The 17,096-nt window shown below is 40.6% G+C and overlaps 2 protein-coding genes across 2 annotated transcripts; both read left to right on the top strand.

The window, feature by feature from the left end:
- Positions 1–1,780: 1,780 nt before the first annotated feature.
- hoxc13a (homeobox C13a) lies at positions 1,781–6,170 on the top strand. Its single transcript, XM_080468794.1, has 2 exons — positions 1,781–2,637; positions 4,898–6,170. Exons 1-2 carry the CDS (start codon positions 1,974–1,976, stop codon positions 5,152–5,154), a joined length of 921 nt encoding a protein of 306 aa, XP_080324920.1. The 5' UTR covers positions 1,781–1,973; the 3' UTR covers positions 5,155–6,170.
- A 6,709-nt stretch (positions 6,171–12,879) lies between these two features.
- hoxc12a (homeobox C12a) lies at positions 12,880–16,090 on the top strand. Its single transcript, XM_080469261.1, has 2 exons — positions 12,880–13,512; positions 14,649–16,090. The coding sequence occupies exons 1-2, from the start codon at positions 12,921–12,923 to the stop codon at positions 14,885–14,887; spliced, it is 831 nt and encodes a 276-aa protein (XP_080325387.1). The 5' UTR covers positions 12,880–12,920; the 3' UTR covers positions 14,888–16,090.
- The last annotated feature ends 1,006 nt before the right edge of the window (positions 16,091–17,096 follow it).

Raw genomic sequence — 17,096 nt, forward strand, 5'->3', positions numbered from 1 at the left:
TACGACCCTGTTTGTCTGCGTTTTTTTACCTTGACCTTGGACTTCCGTGCAGCTGCCGTTTGGATGAGCCCTGCGAAGTAATTTCCTTGAGACAAAAGAACTATAGTCTCTGTCCGAGGAGCGATGGGGGTCCAGCTTCCTTAGTGCTGTTGACAAATACACAGAGTGGCCTGATTATTCTCAAGGCTACCGGTGGTGTAGAAATGTTGATAAACCATGCGCCCTTCGCCGGGCAGCTTGTAGCCTGCTTTATGTGTGACTCATGGGATAGGCATCACAAAAGTTACTTTCTGGAGACATTCACTGCTTATCCCATCCGTCACACGAAAATGTAATGTTGAAAATACCCTTCATTCATTTAAAAGTGTTTTAATTAAAGCTACAGGAAAATTAAGTGTTTTACTGTGATAAATTGGAGTCTGGTGAGGAGGTGGCGTAAAAATAAAGCAGGGATATTTTACATTCGATTTGATAGAGAACGTGTGTAAAATGGCAAAGGCTGAGGAAAAGGTCTTCACTGCTATGGAGTCTAATTAAATAACCCTTACACATAGTCCAGCTCAAAGCAGCCCCTTGTTCTTATTTTTCGCTTGGACGCGTCAGCATTCACTTGTATGACATGAATGAATAGCCCAGTGAAACCCAAACATCACATGAATTCATTTACTTGGATTTTTGTTTAGATGTCTTATCATTATTAAAAGTCATTTCGGGCCCAGTCGTGACTGTTTCAACTGAGCATATTTATGCTGCAGTACTGCGGAGGGGAAAAATTGTGTATAAACTGGTGGATTTCATTGTTGGTGTTTCGTGTAAACGTTTGGATTGAATATGCTGATTTTTAAGGACGCTGTCTTACCTGGTTTGGCTGCATTTACACACAAGTTGTGGCTGCGGATACATACTCAACTTTTCTAATCTTACTAGTTCTGAATCTCTCTCTCTCCGTCAGACACACACACACACACACACACACACACACACACACACACACACACACACACACACACACACACACACACACACACACACACACACACACACACACACACACACACACACACACACACACACACACACACACACACAATAGTTTAGCGAATTTAAATGAAGAGTAACACACTAAAAGGTGAATAAGGACTCCAAATAGTTTAAAAAAAACCATATTATTCAACATGAAGAAATGTTACTCTTTAAATGAGTTTGTTTTGTCACAAACTATATTTTTCTAATGTTGAGAAATTATCATTAACATATCAGGATCTCTATGCGCGAAGAGAAATAGCCTTAAAAAGACGTGAGGCGCTTCAGATGCTCTTTAGATTAGACAGCTCGCCATTTATTAATATTCAAAGTTATACAATATACATTAAATATACATAAGACATTCCATATGAGATATTTTTTAACTATTATAACTATCATACCTGGTAATGAAACATTTGCCGAATTATCAAGCTCCCACTCAGCAGAAGAGCAACTGTGGAAAAGTTTGTGCTGCAGTGCGTAAAAATGCAAGCTGTGAAATACCGTTTTAAAAAGCGTAATAACTGGGAATATTACACCTTTTTATTTTCCATTGACCAACTGTGACATGTATCATAAGCTGCAATATTCTCTGGCAGTCCTCGGCGTCGGCCAAATTTCACAGGTTGTTTTCGTTTGCCCTAATCTTGGAAGTATCCAAACTCCCCTTTAAGGGTGTGGGTCTCGGTGATTCAAGCCAATGATATGACTCGGTATTGTGCAGGAAAAAACGGTGACATGCGAGGCAGTGGGTCTTTAAAGGGCTGCTCTGCCTCCTGCTCACAAGCCCAATCTCGTAGGACTTGTTAGCGTATCACGTGCCAGATTCTTAATGAAGTGGACACACAGGGGCCGCGTGTGCGCATGCGCCTGGTGTAAAATGTAGTTGGAAATGAGGTGTCCGTCTTGGAGTAGTCGACTTTTAAAAAGCATCGGCAGCCCGTGATATGACGACTTCGCTGGTTCTGCATCCACGCTGGGCGGACACCTTGATGTACGTTTATGAAAAAAGCCCGAATGAAAACAACCAGAATAAAAGCCAAACAATGGAGGGACTGAGCGGTAATTTCCCTGCGACCCACTGCAGGGACCTGATGTCGCACCCCGCGCTGGGACGACATTCTGGCACCATAGCGACCCACCAGGGCTCCGTCTACTCGGATATTTCCTCCCCGGACACCGGCCGTCAGTGTCCCGCTCCACAGACGTCCTCCAGCGCTTCTTTGAGTTACGGCTATCCCTTTGGAAACCCATATTACGGCTGTAGATTGTCTCATTCGCACAACGTGAACTTGCAGCAGAAGCCCTGCTCGTACCACCCAGCAGAGAAATACGCGGAGCCCAGCACAGCGCTGCCCACGGAAGAACTGTCCACCAGGGCCAAAGAGTTCGCCTTCTACCCGAGCTTCGCCAGCTCGTATCAGGCTGTTCCCGGATATCTGGACGTGTCGGTGGTCCCCAGTATCAGTGCCCACCCGGAACCGAGACACGACGCCCTGATCCAGATGGAGGGCTACCAGCACTGGGCTCTCTCCAATGGCTGGGATGGGCAGGTGTACTGTTCCAAAGACCAAACGCAGTCGAGTCATCTCTGGAAATCACCTTTTCCAGGTGAGAAAATATTTATGTGATTTTAAGGTTTCTGGAAGTTACATTTATAATTAGTCCAACACCTGGTGGCTTTTTATTAATTCGTTATTGGTAGCATATTAAGAAAGTTATTTAAATCAGTTCACAGTGTGTGGTTTTACTGTATTGAGTTTAGTTTATATTGTAATTAGTTAAAGTTTCCAGCTTCATTAAGGAGCACAGCTGAGCTACAGAAATACACCGCTGTCAATTCCCATATCACTAATTGTGTTTACTCTCCTGCACTCTGACACTAAATGTAGTTATGTTCTTTGGTTCAACCGTGCATGTTTGGAAAACGCAGTACATTTATAAGAAATTTGATTTGTGAGACCAAAGAGCATTTCTACTGCATGGCCCTTCAAGGGTTAATATAAATCTTGAGCATTTTGCTTTTGACAGTCATATGATGAATATGGTTCAGTTTCTGTCACGTAGAATAGAAAGGAACACCAGTGCACACCTTTGCCCCCTGTAATGCAATATAGTGAGTTAGCTATCCTCCTGTGTTTGGATTGCACTAGTAAATCCCTGCGACCTGCGGTGTGACCAAGGATTACATTTTCACACAACTGCACTGCTATGTCACACGAGTGACTCACCAACACCATTCTGTCCACATTAAGCATTCAGTTTGCTCCCTAGGCTGACTGACACACAGCATGTATCATACATGATCAGCTAATGGCCACAGGAGTCCGTCCGGCAGTTTACGGAGTGTTTATCAGGCTGCTTCTTTTAGCTCCTGCATTTATTATCTGTGAGGAATCTGCAGCTCTTTCTGTTTCAGGATTCCCCCTCACCTAATTTTTTTCACGTATACATATTGCAAATACTCAAGAGGAAGCCACGCAATCACGGGCACGCGGATAAATACGCACGCGCACACGTGCGCAAACCCAGCGCGCGCTTTCCACGTCGTTCTGTTTCACTATAGATATACACACAGATGCTCCCTCTCTGACACACACACACACACACACACACACACACACACACACACACACACACACACACACACACACACACACACACACACACACACACAGTTTTACACTGAATAAGAAATACACTAACAGAAAACTCAACTCAGATTTCCAAACGTAACATACAAACAATATTTAATGCATGAGAGAAAGATCATAATAATAATGACAACAATAATAATAAAATAATGTTTGAACGTTTCTACTCTTAAAATAAAAACCACAATCCAATATAAATATGGATTGTGGAGAAATATAACACAACGTCTGACTGAAAAACAACGTCTCATGACTTGTTACTATTTCTAGCTACTTCTTCTATGTTTCTAAATGGCTGCATTTGTATTTCCAAAGCTCTAATTGTCAAAAATGTATTTATATAATATCAAATAGAGTGTAATTGAAAAAAAAGGAATAACGCTTCGTGCATAAAATGAAATTTACGCATGAAGCTATACACTTTAAACATGGATTTGAAGTATGGATGCCATAAAGAAAAAAAAATTTAAGTTTTCAGTTTCCTTATAACCCCACTGCCATCTTAATTTTATCACCAGGGACTGACTGACCTGCGTCCTGCACCCACACTCTGACACCGTGTAGTTTATACCTACCCGGTAGTGCCCAGCAGTTTAATTAAACATCTTAACGAGAGATTTGTCCAAGATACCATTAAAGTTGTCCGTTATGTCGGTTTGCAGATAATCAACAAGCAGATTAGGTATTGACGTGCAGCTTGAGGTGATAACAATGATCGTTGGCCACAGAAAACAATGCCCAGTAGTAGTGGCTGTAACTTGATGGTAATATATAGTGATAGTTCATTGATAGAAACAAAGAATTGAGTGCTGTATAGTTTTATTTTACGCCACTAAATGTCAGGTGCAGCACACCTGAGATCTTGACTTTAACCTTTTTGATGTGCAGCCCTCCATTACCAGCGCACGTGCGTGCACGCGCGCATACAGACAACGGCGTGTGCTGACCTTTAGAATGAAATTGCGTGAATACTATTTTTTTATTTTCCGTATATGATCCATTTAAATGTAAACACAAACCATCTCACGCAGGAATAAATTGGTTAGCTGAAGCGGCTAGTAAAGCGAGACATTATAGTGTTTTTTCATCCAGTGTAAAACACACATACACGCGCGCGCACACACACACACACGAACACACACACACACACACACACACACACATATATATATATATATATATATATATACATGTTTGTTTTTTTGTCTTTCTTACAGATGTTGTGCCATTGCAGCCCGAGGTCAGCAGTTACCGCCGTGGTCGTAAAAAGCGTGTTCCCTACACCAAGATCCAGCTGAAGGAGCTGGAGCAAGAGTACGCAGCCAGCAAGTTCATCACCAAAGACAAGAGAAGGCGCATCTCGGCCGCCACGAACCTCTCAGAGCGTCAGGTCACCATCTGGTTCCAAAACCGGCGAGTCAAGGAGAAAAAGTTCGTCAGTAAATCGAAGAACAATCACATGCACACCACTTGATAAGAAGATCGACCTCTTTGAAAACTGCAACTGTCATACCTTCCAAAAAAGAAGAAGAAAAAAACAAGAACATCTTGTCATATAATTTTACCTCTTGCATTGAAAATCGTGGCTGAAGAACATTTTGGCTCAGTGTTAATTTTTTTTATCAATTTGTTTTATTTAACTTCCATCATCAAGTCCAACGACCTGCCACCAAAACCTCCCAAGTTTTTAATTTAGGGACAACTCTCTAAAAACTGTGAAAATATTGAAAATTTCACTTCACATTTGTTTTATAGGAATGTACATATATAAATATATAATATTTAAAATGATATCTGTATTTCAAAGACTCATAATATTGCGTGTTTTCCTGTTTGCTTTTTTTTCAAAGCCAAATCTTAAAAGACTTGATGTCATTTGTAAGACTTGCAAAGGGGCATCTCAAAAACAGAGGAAACGCTTCGTCTGATGTCAGTTACGAACAGAATCAGCCACATGGACAAAAAAACAAACTGCTGTGGTGTGATGACTCGTTGAACTTTAGACTTGATCATCTTCAACAAACGTTCACAGCGAAGAACTTTCTTGTGAAAGAAATAAAAAAAAAGGATATTCCATGTGATTCTACGGAAGCTGTGTTCCTCTACGTGAGGTGTGTTCACTTAAAGCCTGGGCTAAAGCAAAGGCTGCTAGGTTGTTAATCTGTATAGTGCAATGCATTTATTATTTAATTCATATTATCTTGTATGACGGAACTGTAAACTGGAATATCCCGAAATCCTGTATGTTTTTTCCTTTATCAGTGAAGGATTCTGTCATGCAACTGGAATGATTGTAAACCATTAAAGTCCGTGAGTATTACACATAAATGCACAATCGTTTTCTTTTGTTTTGGACTTTATCCTCAGTGTGGACTTGATCCACGCACCTTGTACGAAGCCTGTTATTTCTACTTTGGTGCAGTATGTGAACTGTATTGTGGTGTTGAATTACGTACTGGTAACGTGTTTCATAAATAAATGATGATTATGAAAATGCTCACATATTCAAGTCAATCAACCCTCCATCCCACATGCAAGCTTCTCATTGAGCAGCAGAAGCTCTGACGTCCTCCACTTGATCAGCGGATGTGCGATGGAAGATTATCTGTGGCAAAGTGCTTGATTAAGAATTATTGGGCATCCTGGATGTCAGCGGGGGATTTCAACGGGTTTCCATGATCATGCGTCAACACTGAGGAGCAAGACGCAATCTGCAAACTTTGACAGTTGCGTCATCAAACTATTTGAGTGTGTTTCTGCTAGTTAATAAAGAGCTCTCGGCTTCATTTAGAACTTGTGGGATGTGATATTTGAAATGTGTCCGTTTTCACAGTCTCGTCTTATTAATTTCCTTCTGTGCAAGCTTCACTGAAATCATAGTTAATACCAAAGATGATTTGGTGTTTCTGACTTGGCTGAAGTTCAGGCGTGATTTGTACTAAAAGCCCGAAAGTCAAAACTATTAATATCTCGGTCCTTGGAGAAATAATTACGAGCTTACCACACGTTGAAATCCACATGCAGGTACGCATTTGTTGTTGTTTTATTGCTTGTTGGTTTTCTGTTAATATAATCGCAACAAAGTGAATATAAGAGCATTAAAGCTTATGCCTGCTGATATGGGCATATAGTCATCCACGCTTACGAACCGTGAGTTATCCAGGAAACATTTGAAACATTTGCATGCGTAAAATGTAACTTCGCAACACATCGTGCGTGTGCTGTCATGCAGCCCCGCACGTACACGTACGTGGATTTCTGTGGGATGCTGCTGCCATGGCTTCAGTGTGCAGTAAGTACAGGTGAGTTGTGCAATGAACTTGAGGAATTACATTATGTCACATGGCAGGCAAGATTTCTACGCTTAGACACGACAGTTGAAATATTGCGTGCAGAAATGATGTACAAGATCAAATCGTACGTCGATTTTCTCCAGTCTTTTTTTCCTATATAGTATTTTTACAGGTTGCGGTATTTGTTTGGTAGAGCTGCGCGCTTTGTGTGGATATGGAGGCTTTTGTTGTGCGTCTTGCCAGGATTTGCAGCTATAAAGGCCTGAATGTTCCATAAGCAGCCGTCTACAAGCCACAGTTATGGAAATGACTGGAGGAGAATATTACGTGGAAATAAACATTTACACTCGACTTTCTTGAGAATAATTATAGTGGAGGATTATTTTAGGAGCGTTTGGACAACCCATTCTAAATTGTAGTTTCACTATTTAATCTATAAAGAAGGAAAAAACACTGAAGTGAATTAGTATTCTATAAACAACGTCAAGCCTTTTACTTATTCTGAACACTTTGCCTGGATATTGGGCTTTTGGATCTAATGTTTAAAAAACCCTGCTGAATGCGGATTAGGTGATTCTTTTTCATTTCTTCGTGCATGTCAGATGGTTTTGTGATTTATTTTCCAACTGACTTCAGATGTGTCTGCTGCTCAGACTCCTGGCGGTCAGACCGTGGACCTCCAATCCTCCTGGAAAGTTCTGGGTCTCCTAATTTACCCTTGACCATGACTATGCAGTCACTTTGACCTTGACATCACAGCAGATTGTGAATAATAAATAGGGGGTGAACACCAATGCTGGCGGTTTGTTTGTAGGCAAACAAGGTGCTATTTCCCTGTCTAGACAGCCGGACTTAATGACATGCCATAAATACATAAAAAGGGGAAGTGCAGCGATATCCTCTGACCTGCGTTTCTGACCATCTCTCAGAGCTTTGCATTAACATTTGGGCTTCTGTTCTTTTGTCTTTTCAAAGCACTTGTTATGCGTGCGTCTGAAACCACCAATGGCTTCATGCACTCCTCATGAGGTGTGTGTTATTGACCACGAAGGACAGGTAGGACTTTTGACGTCTCACACCAACACCAGTAATCCGCAGCAAGCAGCCACACTCTCTACACAGCAAGAGGAAATAATAATACGACGTCGCCCACAATATAACGATTAAAGGTATGGCCTTTTTCTTCCTACTATGGCGGTAGGCCACATGGACTTTGTTTTATGACTTTTTATCTCGCAAAGTTGCTTTATATTAAGAAGACTGAAGTAACTTAGAGGGAATAATGTTGGAATATATGCTGATAAAAGCGGATTTGTGCTTCCTTCTTCCGTGGTCGTTTTTGGACTGATGTGCGCACTGCTGTGATAAAGTTTAGTTAAGAATTTGTATTGTAATTTATTTGTTGTTGTTTTTAGAAGTTAAAAACATCAGATCATTTACTTTATTTTACATTTTGTCGAATCATGTCCAATTGTATTTTAAACCGTAATTTGCTCCATGATGGGACTTAATCTGAACCAAGAGAATTTAACGAAATTAGCAGAATTATTTGTAAAGTATATGTTTTCCAAAGTGGTAGTTTGGTTTTTAATATGACTAATTTAAAGCGTTATACTTTATACTTTAATGAGGTAAATTATTTAAAACATTACATGTTGCATTAGACAAATAACATTATTTAAAAATGCACAGATTTTTGTACAAATGTAGATGGAAATATGCGTGAAGTTAATGTTTGACTTTCTGAAGTAGTAAATGTTAACTTAATAAACACTATACAATTCTGGATTAACGTTTGCCATGCAAATAATAACAGAGTCAGAAAAGCTGTCAGTGTAGTTAGAATTGAAAAGATTTGTAAGTAAAAGTTGTGAGATTGTTCACGGTGTGAAGCTATTCCCTGGGATTTTACTTCGAAAACGTTTGGAAATAGCAGTGAAAAGTGTTGTGGAGTATGTGTGTGTGTGTGTGTGTGGAGGCGTGAAGGCTGCAGGCCGCTGTCAGCTGCTCACACATGAGAAAGGGGGCTGATAACCTCTGGTGGTGACCAGAGGAAAATATCAGGAAGTGCTGCTACACTGACTCCAATTCATCAATGTGGGCGTATAGGAGCTGCTTGCAGTAGCTCTGCTGTTGCGTAAATTCTGGCTCTAATTGTTTCTGTATACTTTATAATACACAAGGGATATGTACTTTATACATTTTAAATATTTGTGAAGAACTTGATAACTGAATTCTTGCGTGTAATGGACTGCAGCAGACCCACAAAGCCTTGTCTGTCCTGTCTGTCACTTGTTTGTTAATAGTACTGTTGTTCACCCAATGTTCTTCTAATGAATACAATCAGTTCATAGAGTTCATCTGCTGCTGTCGTGTTTCCGTTCATCAGATTGTCACATGTTGGTGAATCACAACGGGAGAAAAATAAGATTCACGTTCAGTCTAATAAGTTACAATATATTGGAATTTTTGTGTGTAAGGCTGCAGGAAAATATCCAACACAGCAGCTCCGTGCATGGAAGAAAGAAGTGTTTTTAATTTTTTCTTAATATTGTATAATTTTGTTCCTTCTGATCACCAAATTTGGTGTCAGTTCTACATTTATTGATGATGAAATAATTTTTTTTGCTTGCTGAACAATTTAGACTGTATTTGATTTCTGCGTTTATTAAATATTATACAACACACACACACACACACACACACACACACACACACACACACACACACACACACACACACACACACACACACACACACACACACACTTTACTCTTCTTCACCAAGTACTTGTAAATAATCTGAAATTAATATTGAAATAGTAAAGAAATAAAATTGCGATTGTTAGTTTTTTGTAGGGAAAGCAGGAGTCAGCACTGTGTTATTGTTTTATGTGTTTATTCACACTGACGGTCAAGTTCAAACTTTAGTCACAAATGCCATGACGCATAGGCTCCTCTATAAATGCTGGTTTTTAACTTTAATTTGCACATTTGTGCTTGTTTGATGCTATATTTTGTATGTATGAATTGTTGCACCTTTGAAATACTAACAATATTATATTCAATATTTTCTTACATAGATATGGAACTTTTCACGTGACTTTTATCCAAAGAAATTATTTTTGGTAAGCTTTGTCCGAGTAAATACTGATATTTGCAAAAATCTCCGATGTTGCTGACAACAAATCCTCCCAGATAAACGTCCCCACCTTTGTGGCATCTTTAGACTTCCCTTGACGGTTGGTTTCCCTTGAAGGAAGCTTTAAAGGGGTTGCACACAGGGCTATAACTGTGGCAACCTGCCTGCAGAGAATCAAAGGGAGAAAAGAGGAAGAAAAGCCCTTTGTTTGGACTATTGCCCTGTCTGGACAGGACCAGGGGATTCCAGAAGGCTAATTTCAATATGGAGCAGGCAGTGTACTAGACAGTGACCTTGACAGTGTTGTTTGCGCTTTTCCTACTTCTAGTTTTGCTTTTTTGCTTTTTTAAATTATTATTAAGAGCAGATTTTTCGTTTTGTGAAATCGCTCGGTCTCTAGCTCCTGCTCAGTCTTGGCATCATCTCAGTGAAACAGAGCAGCAGTTGTGTGACTGTCCGACCCGTATCTGCGGTGGATCGGAGGCGTGGAGAGGCGAGGCGAGGAGGCGCAACACATGGCCTCCCTTCTCCGAGGTAAAGCTGCGACTTCAGCCTGCACACCGGCCGCGCCACTTGGCTGTAAACGTCACCGTGACTGTGTTTTTGCTCCTGGCGACTCCTGCAGTGACACCGTGATACCAAAGGCACCGAAATGCTCCACGACGCCAAGGCCTCAGATATGATATTGCATTGATGTTGTGCTGCATTGCGAGACTCACTAACTAGATACAGGAATGTGCAGTGATCTTCTTAGGGGCAGAGAGTGAAACCCCAACGGATCATCAAGTGCTTCTCCAGTTCAAACATTTGATATTTTTTCTTTCTATTTAAGGCCAGAGCCAGGCCCAGTGCCTTTGGGTTAGATGGGATATATGTGGTTGCAAAGTGACGAATGCAGCTATCAAATAACGGCTGACTTGCATATCGTTGCCAAACTAGTGTTTAAATGAATGCTCGTGCTCTCACATAACACTTCACTGGCAATTTTGCAACACGCAGCAGCATTCAGCAAGCATGTGCAAATACTGTAACCCTGCAAGTTTTTATTATTCCTGAAGTCCACTACACTATTACTAATTAATGCCATAGATCATTTTTTAAAGAATTATATAACAGCTGACACATATCTTTAGACTGTATATTTGATTTAATTTGCTGTCATAGGTGATGATTAGTTTAGTTTAAAGATAGCGGCTCAGATTTCGACGCATATTCAAATTAACTTGATTTAAATGAAATCTGGGTGCTGACGGCTCATTTCAGTCTACTAAACATTTTCAAGCCCATTCAGGACTTTCTTCGTCGTAATTCTGTTTTAATTTCTGCTTTTTTTATACGCTTTGATGAAGTATTTGAGTTCAACATCAAGTTCAACCACCGTGACTGTGCGTCTGAACTTGAGCGCAGTGTGCTCGGCGGTAGCCTGCATTTGTTTTCTCCTCCTTTGATTCCAATTTGCCCTCTTTTATGAGTCAAACTATTTGTCCTTGATTCAGTTACACTTTTTTGTTTTAACTGCTCATAATTGTGACATAAGAAGATCCCCCCTGTGCTGGATTATGACAACTTTGGAGATCCATAAATTGATTTCGTGTCTTTTATTGGAGCGCCGGGCGATGGTAACTTTTGAATTTATAAAGGAAAAGTGGGATCATTAAAATTGTTACAATCTTGGTATTAAAAAAAGGAAGTTATTGGCGTTTTAGAATATTCACTTTTTTAAATTTAATGTATTAACTAGTTTGTGAGAGCTGGGCATCAATTGAAAAGCCATAAGTCAGACTGAAAAATATGTTAGAGGATGATGATTGGCTAGTTTGATGACCAGAGATCACATGAGAAATTGTTGAACCAGCTGTTTGCAGAATGCCTGGACCCTGCATGTGTACATAAAGTGGAGAAGCTGCTGCAGTCTGAAGGACTTTCTTGTGTGGAAAACAGAACAGAGGGTGACTATCACCACATATATTTGTTCAGTGTCTTCTCTACTACATCTACAAATCAACTAATTAGTGAGATATAAAACAGAGTGACTCTCAGCTGATTGAATCAGTTAAGTGCCCTCTGATATCTTGTAAAATTCATATAAAAGAATTGTGAGAGGTATAACAATCCCACTAGAGTTTGGCTGCGAACGTTTATTGGAGGATATCTGTTAAAGTTGTTCATGTGAGGTGTACTAGAGAATATTATGTGAAATATACCCTCTTAAAGTAACCTTGTAGAATATCGTCCTCTTTTACAGAGCCAGTGGCTTCAACCTGCTGACCCCGTTACTGTAAATATGAGTAGAGTGCGGCAATGAGCATCAGTCTTTTCTTAAAACAAGCTTGTAAAATTGGGACATCACAGCTTTATGTGACATGGAATTCAACCATAATTTGCTCGAAAACAAGTCGTCATATTGCACCCTCTTCTTCAAGAAAAATAGTTTTCATAAGAAAAGGCGTTTTAAAAACTTTTGCCAGCTTATAAAGACATTAAACGAGGCCATGGACAGTTCCATGTAAAAGGAGAAACAGCCTGAGCTCCTTTCTGGACTCAGCAACGGTTCAAGAGAAGAGAAAACAAGATTCTACATTTTTAATAAAAAGGTTTATAGTATTTTTAAAAACCATATAAACCTCTGTAATACAGAAGTTAATGTTTTGTTTTGTCTGAGATGGACCAAGTGGGTGGTACCGTGTGTAGCAGAAGTTGTCCTGGACACGTGGTTTGGAGATGGCCAATCACGCGCCCCTCCAGGTTTAACTATGTTAAATGTCAGATTGCAATAAACTAGAAGCTGTTGGTCGGGCCCGCGGAAATGGGCGAGCATAATCTCCTTAATCCAGGGTTTGTGGGACCTTTGGTAAACATCCACACTGGAGACACATTTTACTTTCCGAATTTTAGAGCCTCAGGGGGACAACTGGCGGGGCTACCGTCTCTCTCGTACCCGAGAAGGGACAACGTCTGCTCCCTCCCGTGGAATCCTTCGGAGCCGTGCAATGGATACTCTCAGTCCTACTTTAGCAGCACCGTGTCTATTAACCCTCCCTTCAATCGGTCGTGTGAAATTACCAGACCAGAAGATGGTAAATGTTATTACAACAACGGCAGCGGGAACAGGGAGACCTGCTCAGGTGGCAGCAGCCTCAAGCGCGAGGATAGGGCGAGAGACACATCATCATCCCTAACGCCCGACCACGGGATGCACATTGGAATTGGCAGCAGCGCCGCCTTTTCCAAATATGATTACGGGACCGAGCAGCTGGTGCAAGACCCGCCATCCTGTCAGTCAATGGAGTCCGACTCCAGCTCGTCTCTGCTCAACGAGGGCAGCAAGCCTCCATCCAGCGACACACAGACTCTGGTGTCACCGGGAAGCCATTCAAGCAACATAGCCTCAGGCGGAGGTGGGTGCCGTTTTCTTATTTCATTTTATTTTCATCACAAACGCATGTTCAGACGTAATTGTGCATATGGTGTGTATTTGCAGCGCTGCTCCGCCATTAGATCTCGTTATCTTGATGCACAACTTGCAGGCTGGATTAGCCTGCAGGGCAGCTGCTTGGTGCGTAAACGCCGCTAGGGGTTGCCCTAAAATACTCCATGCAGCATGTGGCTGTGTACAGTTACAGATAACCTCGCCAAACCATATTCCCTCACAGCTTCTGAATAAGCAATCAGTTCTGTCGTCACACTTGGAGAGCTTCAGTGAAAGTCTGCCATTCACCTATAAATTGGTGGATTTTGTTTATATGTGCTGTTGCACTCTGTACACAACGAATTAGAGCAGTGATTTAAAGAGGGGGAGTCGCTTTGGTTGACTGCATCGAATAGAGAGAGTTTTTCTTTTTAATGACTCGTAAACAGAATTAATATCTGTCGCTGTGGACTCAAGAGTCATTTAATATGCTCCGAAACTCGCAAATAAGTAGGGGTATTTGCAAGCACGGCTTAATTATCACGTTAATGCTGCTTTAACTGCAACAATAAAACTTCCTGTGACACAAACCGCGGTGGTTTAACTGGTGGTCTCCTTAAAGGAGGGTGAAAAAAAAAATTAAAACAGCACCCAAAAGTGGTCTGGATGTTCTATTAGAAATCAGATAAGTCCGGTTACAGACCAAAACAAATCCAGTTGGGCTGTTTGTGGAGGAAGTGACAGCTTCCAGGGGCGTCAGTTCTCTCAATGTGATATGAAGCAGAAATCCCTCATCTGGGGTTTGGAATAACAACAATCTGCTTTTTCTTAGTGCCTGTATTTACACCATTGCAGACAACTTTAGTAAAACACAGCGCTTTAATATATTAATGTGAATAAACAAAAATAATTCTGTGAATGCTATTCAGCAATGTGCTTAAACGGTATATTGTCTCAGCCTTGTAAAGCTATTATCCCCATTGACAACTGAAGCCCCTGTGGGTTCACCATAACCTTGGAGGTGACCGTGATTTTGCAACTGTGGTGGCTAATCGGTTGCATGCACCCCCCCCCCCCCCCTTTTCCTCCTCCCCCTCCTCTTCACCCCCACACCCTCTCCTCCAGGTGCCCCGTGGTACCCGATGCACACCCGGACCAGAAAGAAGCGCAAACCTTATTCCAAACTTCAGCTGGCTGAGCTGGAAGGTGAATTCATGCTGAACGAGTTCATTACCAGGCAGCGACGGAGGGAGCTCTCGGATCGTCTGAACCTCAGCGACCAACAAGTCAAGATCTGGTTCCAGAACCGCAGGATGAAGAAGAAGAGACTCATGCTGAGGGAGCAAGCTCTGGCCTACTTTTAGATATGCCGCAGAAGGTGAATCGATAGGCAGTAAAAAGAAAAAAAAAAAAAAGCCAAGCCTTCTTCGCTCCCCTAGGTCTTCTTTCAGTGCATGCACTCATCCTCCAATCTCGCAAATATCACAACCTTTTCTTGTATTATTGTTATTTTTATTTTTATTTTTTCAATCAAAGGTGCGGGCGTCAAAAGCCCCCCAACTCACGCCACTATCTGGCATCCAAAGCTGCTCGGTGAGCCTTAATATCTTTGGCATAATCGCACAAGAAACTGTGAGAATGTGTTATTTGTTGTTTTCCTGTCAGGGGATCAATATGCGCCCTTAATGTTCGCCAAGCAGGAATGTGTCTTCAAAGCAACCTCTTTTGGGGATGGCACATCCTGACTACATCCTTTGTTCCCCTTTTAGTCTGAGAAAATAAGGGAGCGGGGCCCAATTCAATAAAATCTCAAAATAGGCCTGAAATAACAGTCTGAAAAGCTGACTGATGCGCAATTTGCGCAATAGTTTGCCAACAGTTTGATTTTAAACAAATCTGTCTTTATGTGTGTGAGAGGAACATCGTTGTTGTCCTCCTCCACAGTTTGTGGGCACGTTCACGGTCACGGGCAGGAGGTCTGAAGTCTGCACGAGGAGACGGAGAAATCAAACCGCAATGTAATCCATATCTTACTTTATGACTACGTATTAGGAAGAGAAAAATGGCAAAGACTTGGTTAATTTACACAAAAGTTTTTAAAGTTTTTTTTTTGTCTTTTTTCATTTTACCTTTCAACTTATCCTAACAAAAAACACTTTATCATATGCATGGGTTGCGTTACTTTAGTTGAGTGAGATCACCGTTGGAAAACGGTTTTGAGCTGCTATTTACAGTCCGTGCGCAGATTTTACAGATTTTAGGTTGACCCTGTCCCACAAGGACACCGCCCAAATTCGCCTCAGTGGTGGGAAATAAGTTTGTATGCCTAACATAGCATATCTGAAACTTGGTGCTCATATTAATAATTTAAAAAAAATAAAAAAATGGACTTTTTAAAATATTTAGGTATTGGCATACATGTGCGCTCCGCAAATGCAGTCCATTATCTGTCACGTACAATGAGTAAGCTATAGCAGTGAAATGTTTGCAGCATGTTATTGATGTGAAATAGCTATAAGTCATGTTCACTTTTTCTCTAAGTGACTTTTTATACTTTTATTGTGCTCAAAAACCAACAAATTAAAAATTGAATACAAACGTCACAACGAATGTATTACTATTATTATTATTATTATTATTATTATTATTATTATTATTATTATTATTATTATTATTATTATTATTATTATTATTATGGAAGGACGGAGGGCCAGTTAGGCTCATTCAATGTACTTGCTCCTTGCAATGTGCTCAGTGTTGTCCCTTTCCTTACCTTGTACTCGTGTATAACTTTGTAAAATGAAATTACCTATGTTAGTATTTGCATCCCACTTGAGGAGCTCTTAACGCTATGTAATAGTGCTTTATGTTATTGATCGTCTTGTACAATATCGCATTCCATATAGCCTATTTGTGATTGTAAGTAAGGGTTTGGGAATGTAGGCCAAAACTATATACTGCCAAGAATGGATTAAAGAAAGAATATGTAAGAAATTTTCACCATTCATGACATTCAAAGAAATCCTGTTTCACTGTAGTAATTGTTTATTATCATTCTTTTATGTCGTCCCATTGCATTCCTTCTTTTGCGCTTGTAAGGATTGCTACGTTGTCTTGTAAAAGTAATAATGATATGAATGTATATGCGTAAGGTCTTCAATAAACAGAATATTGAAACGTTTATTGGTGTTACCTCAGTCTGTTATTGGGTTGCTTCTTAAAAAAAAAAGAACAATCTGGTTTTCATGCGCTCAGACTAGTGGGATTATTTTATTGGACGTGACCCGTAACACAGTTCAAAATATACATGTGTCCACCTCATTGAAATAAAGATCTGAACACTAATGGGACATTTGGAAGCATTTGAGAGGGTGTTTTGTTGGCACATAATTGTACATGCTGTGAAATGTTTTCAATAAGAGCCCACACAGGTTGGTGCTTTATTGTGGCCCCCGCAGATATAAAGGTATATATAGTCTATAGGTGGCTGTGATGACTTCCCCATGCAAAATGGCCGCCAGGTGCATCTTCTAAACCACACTTTATATACACAATATCCCCTCTTTATGGGAA

Source organism: Lipophrys pholis (genome assembly GCF_963383615.2).
Source record: "Lipophrys pholis genome assembly, chromosome: 8".
NCBI lineage: Eukaryota > Metazoa > Chordata > Actinopteri > Blenniiformes > Blenniidae > Lipophrys > Lipophrys pholis.

Coding starts and splice junctions, on each gene's coding strand:
- hoxc13a (XM_080468794.1), top strand. CDS start 1,974: ATGACGACTTCGCTGGTTCTGCATCCACGCTGGGCGGACACCTTGATG. Junction 2,638..4,897: donor CTGGAAATCACCTTTTCCAG/GTGAGAAAATAT, acceptor TCTTTCTTACAG/ATGTTGTGCCATTGCAGCCC.
- hoxc12a (XM_080469261.1), top strand. CDS start 12,921: ATGGGCGAGCATAATCTCCTTAATCCAGGGTTTGTGGGACCTTTGGTA. Junction 13,513..14,648: donor CAACATAGCCTCAGGCGGAG/GTGGGTGCCGTT, acceptor CCTCTCCTCCAG/GTGCCCCGTGGTACCCGATG.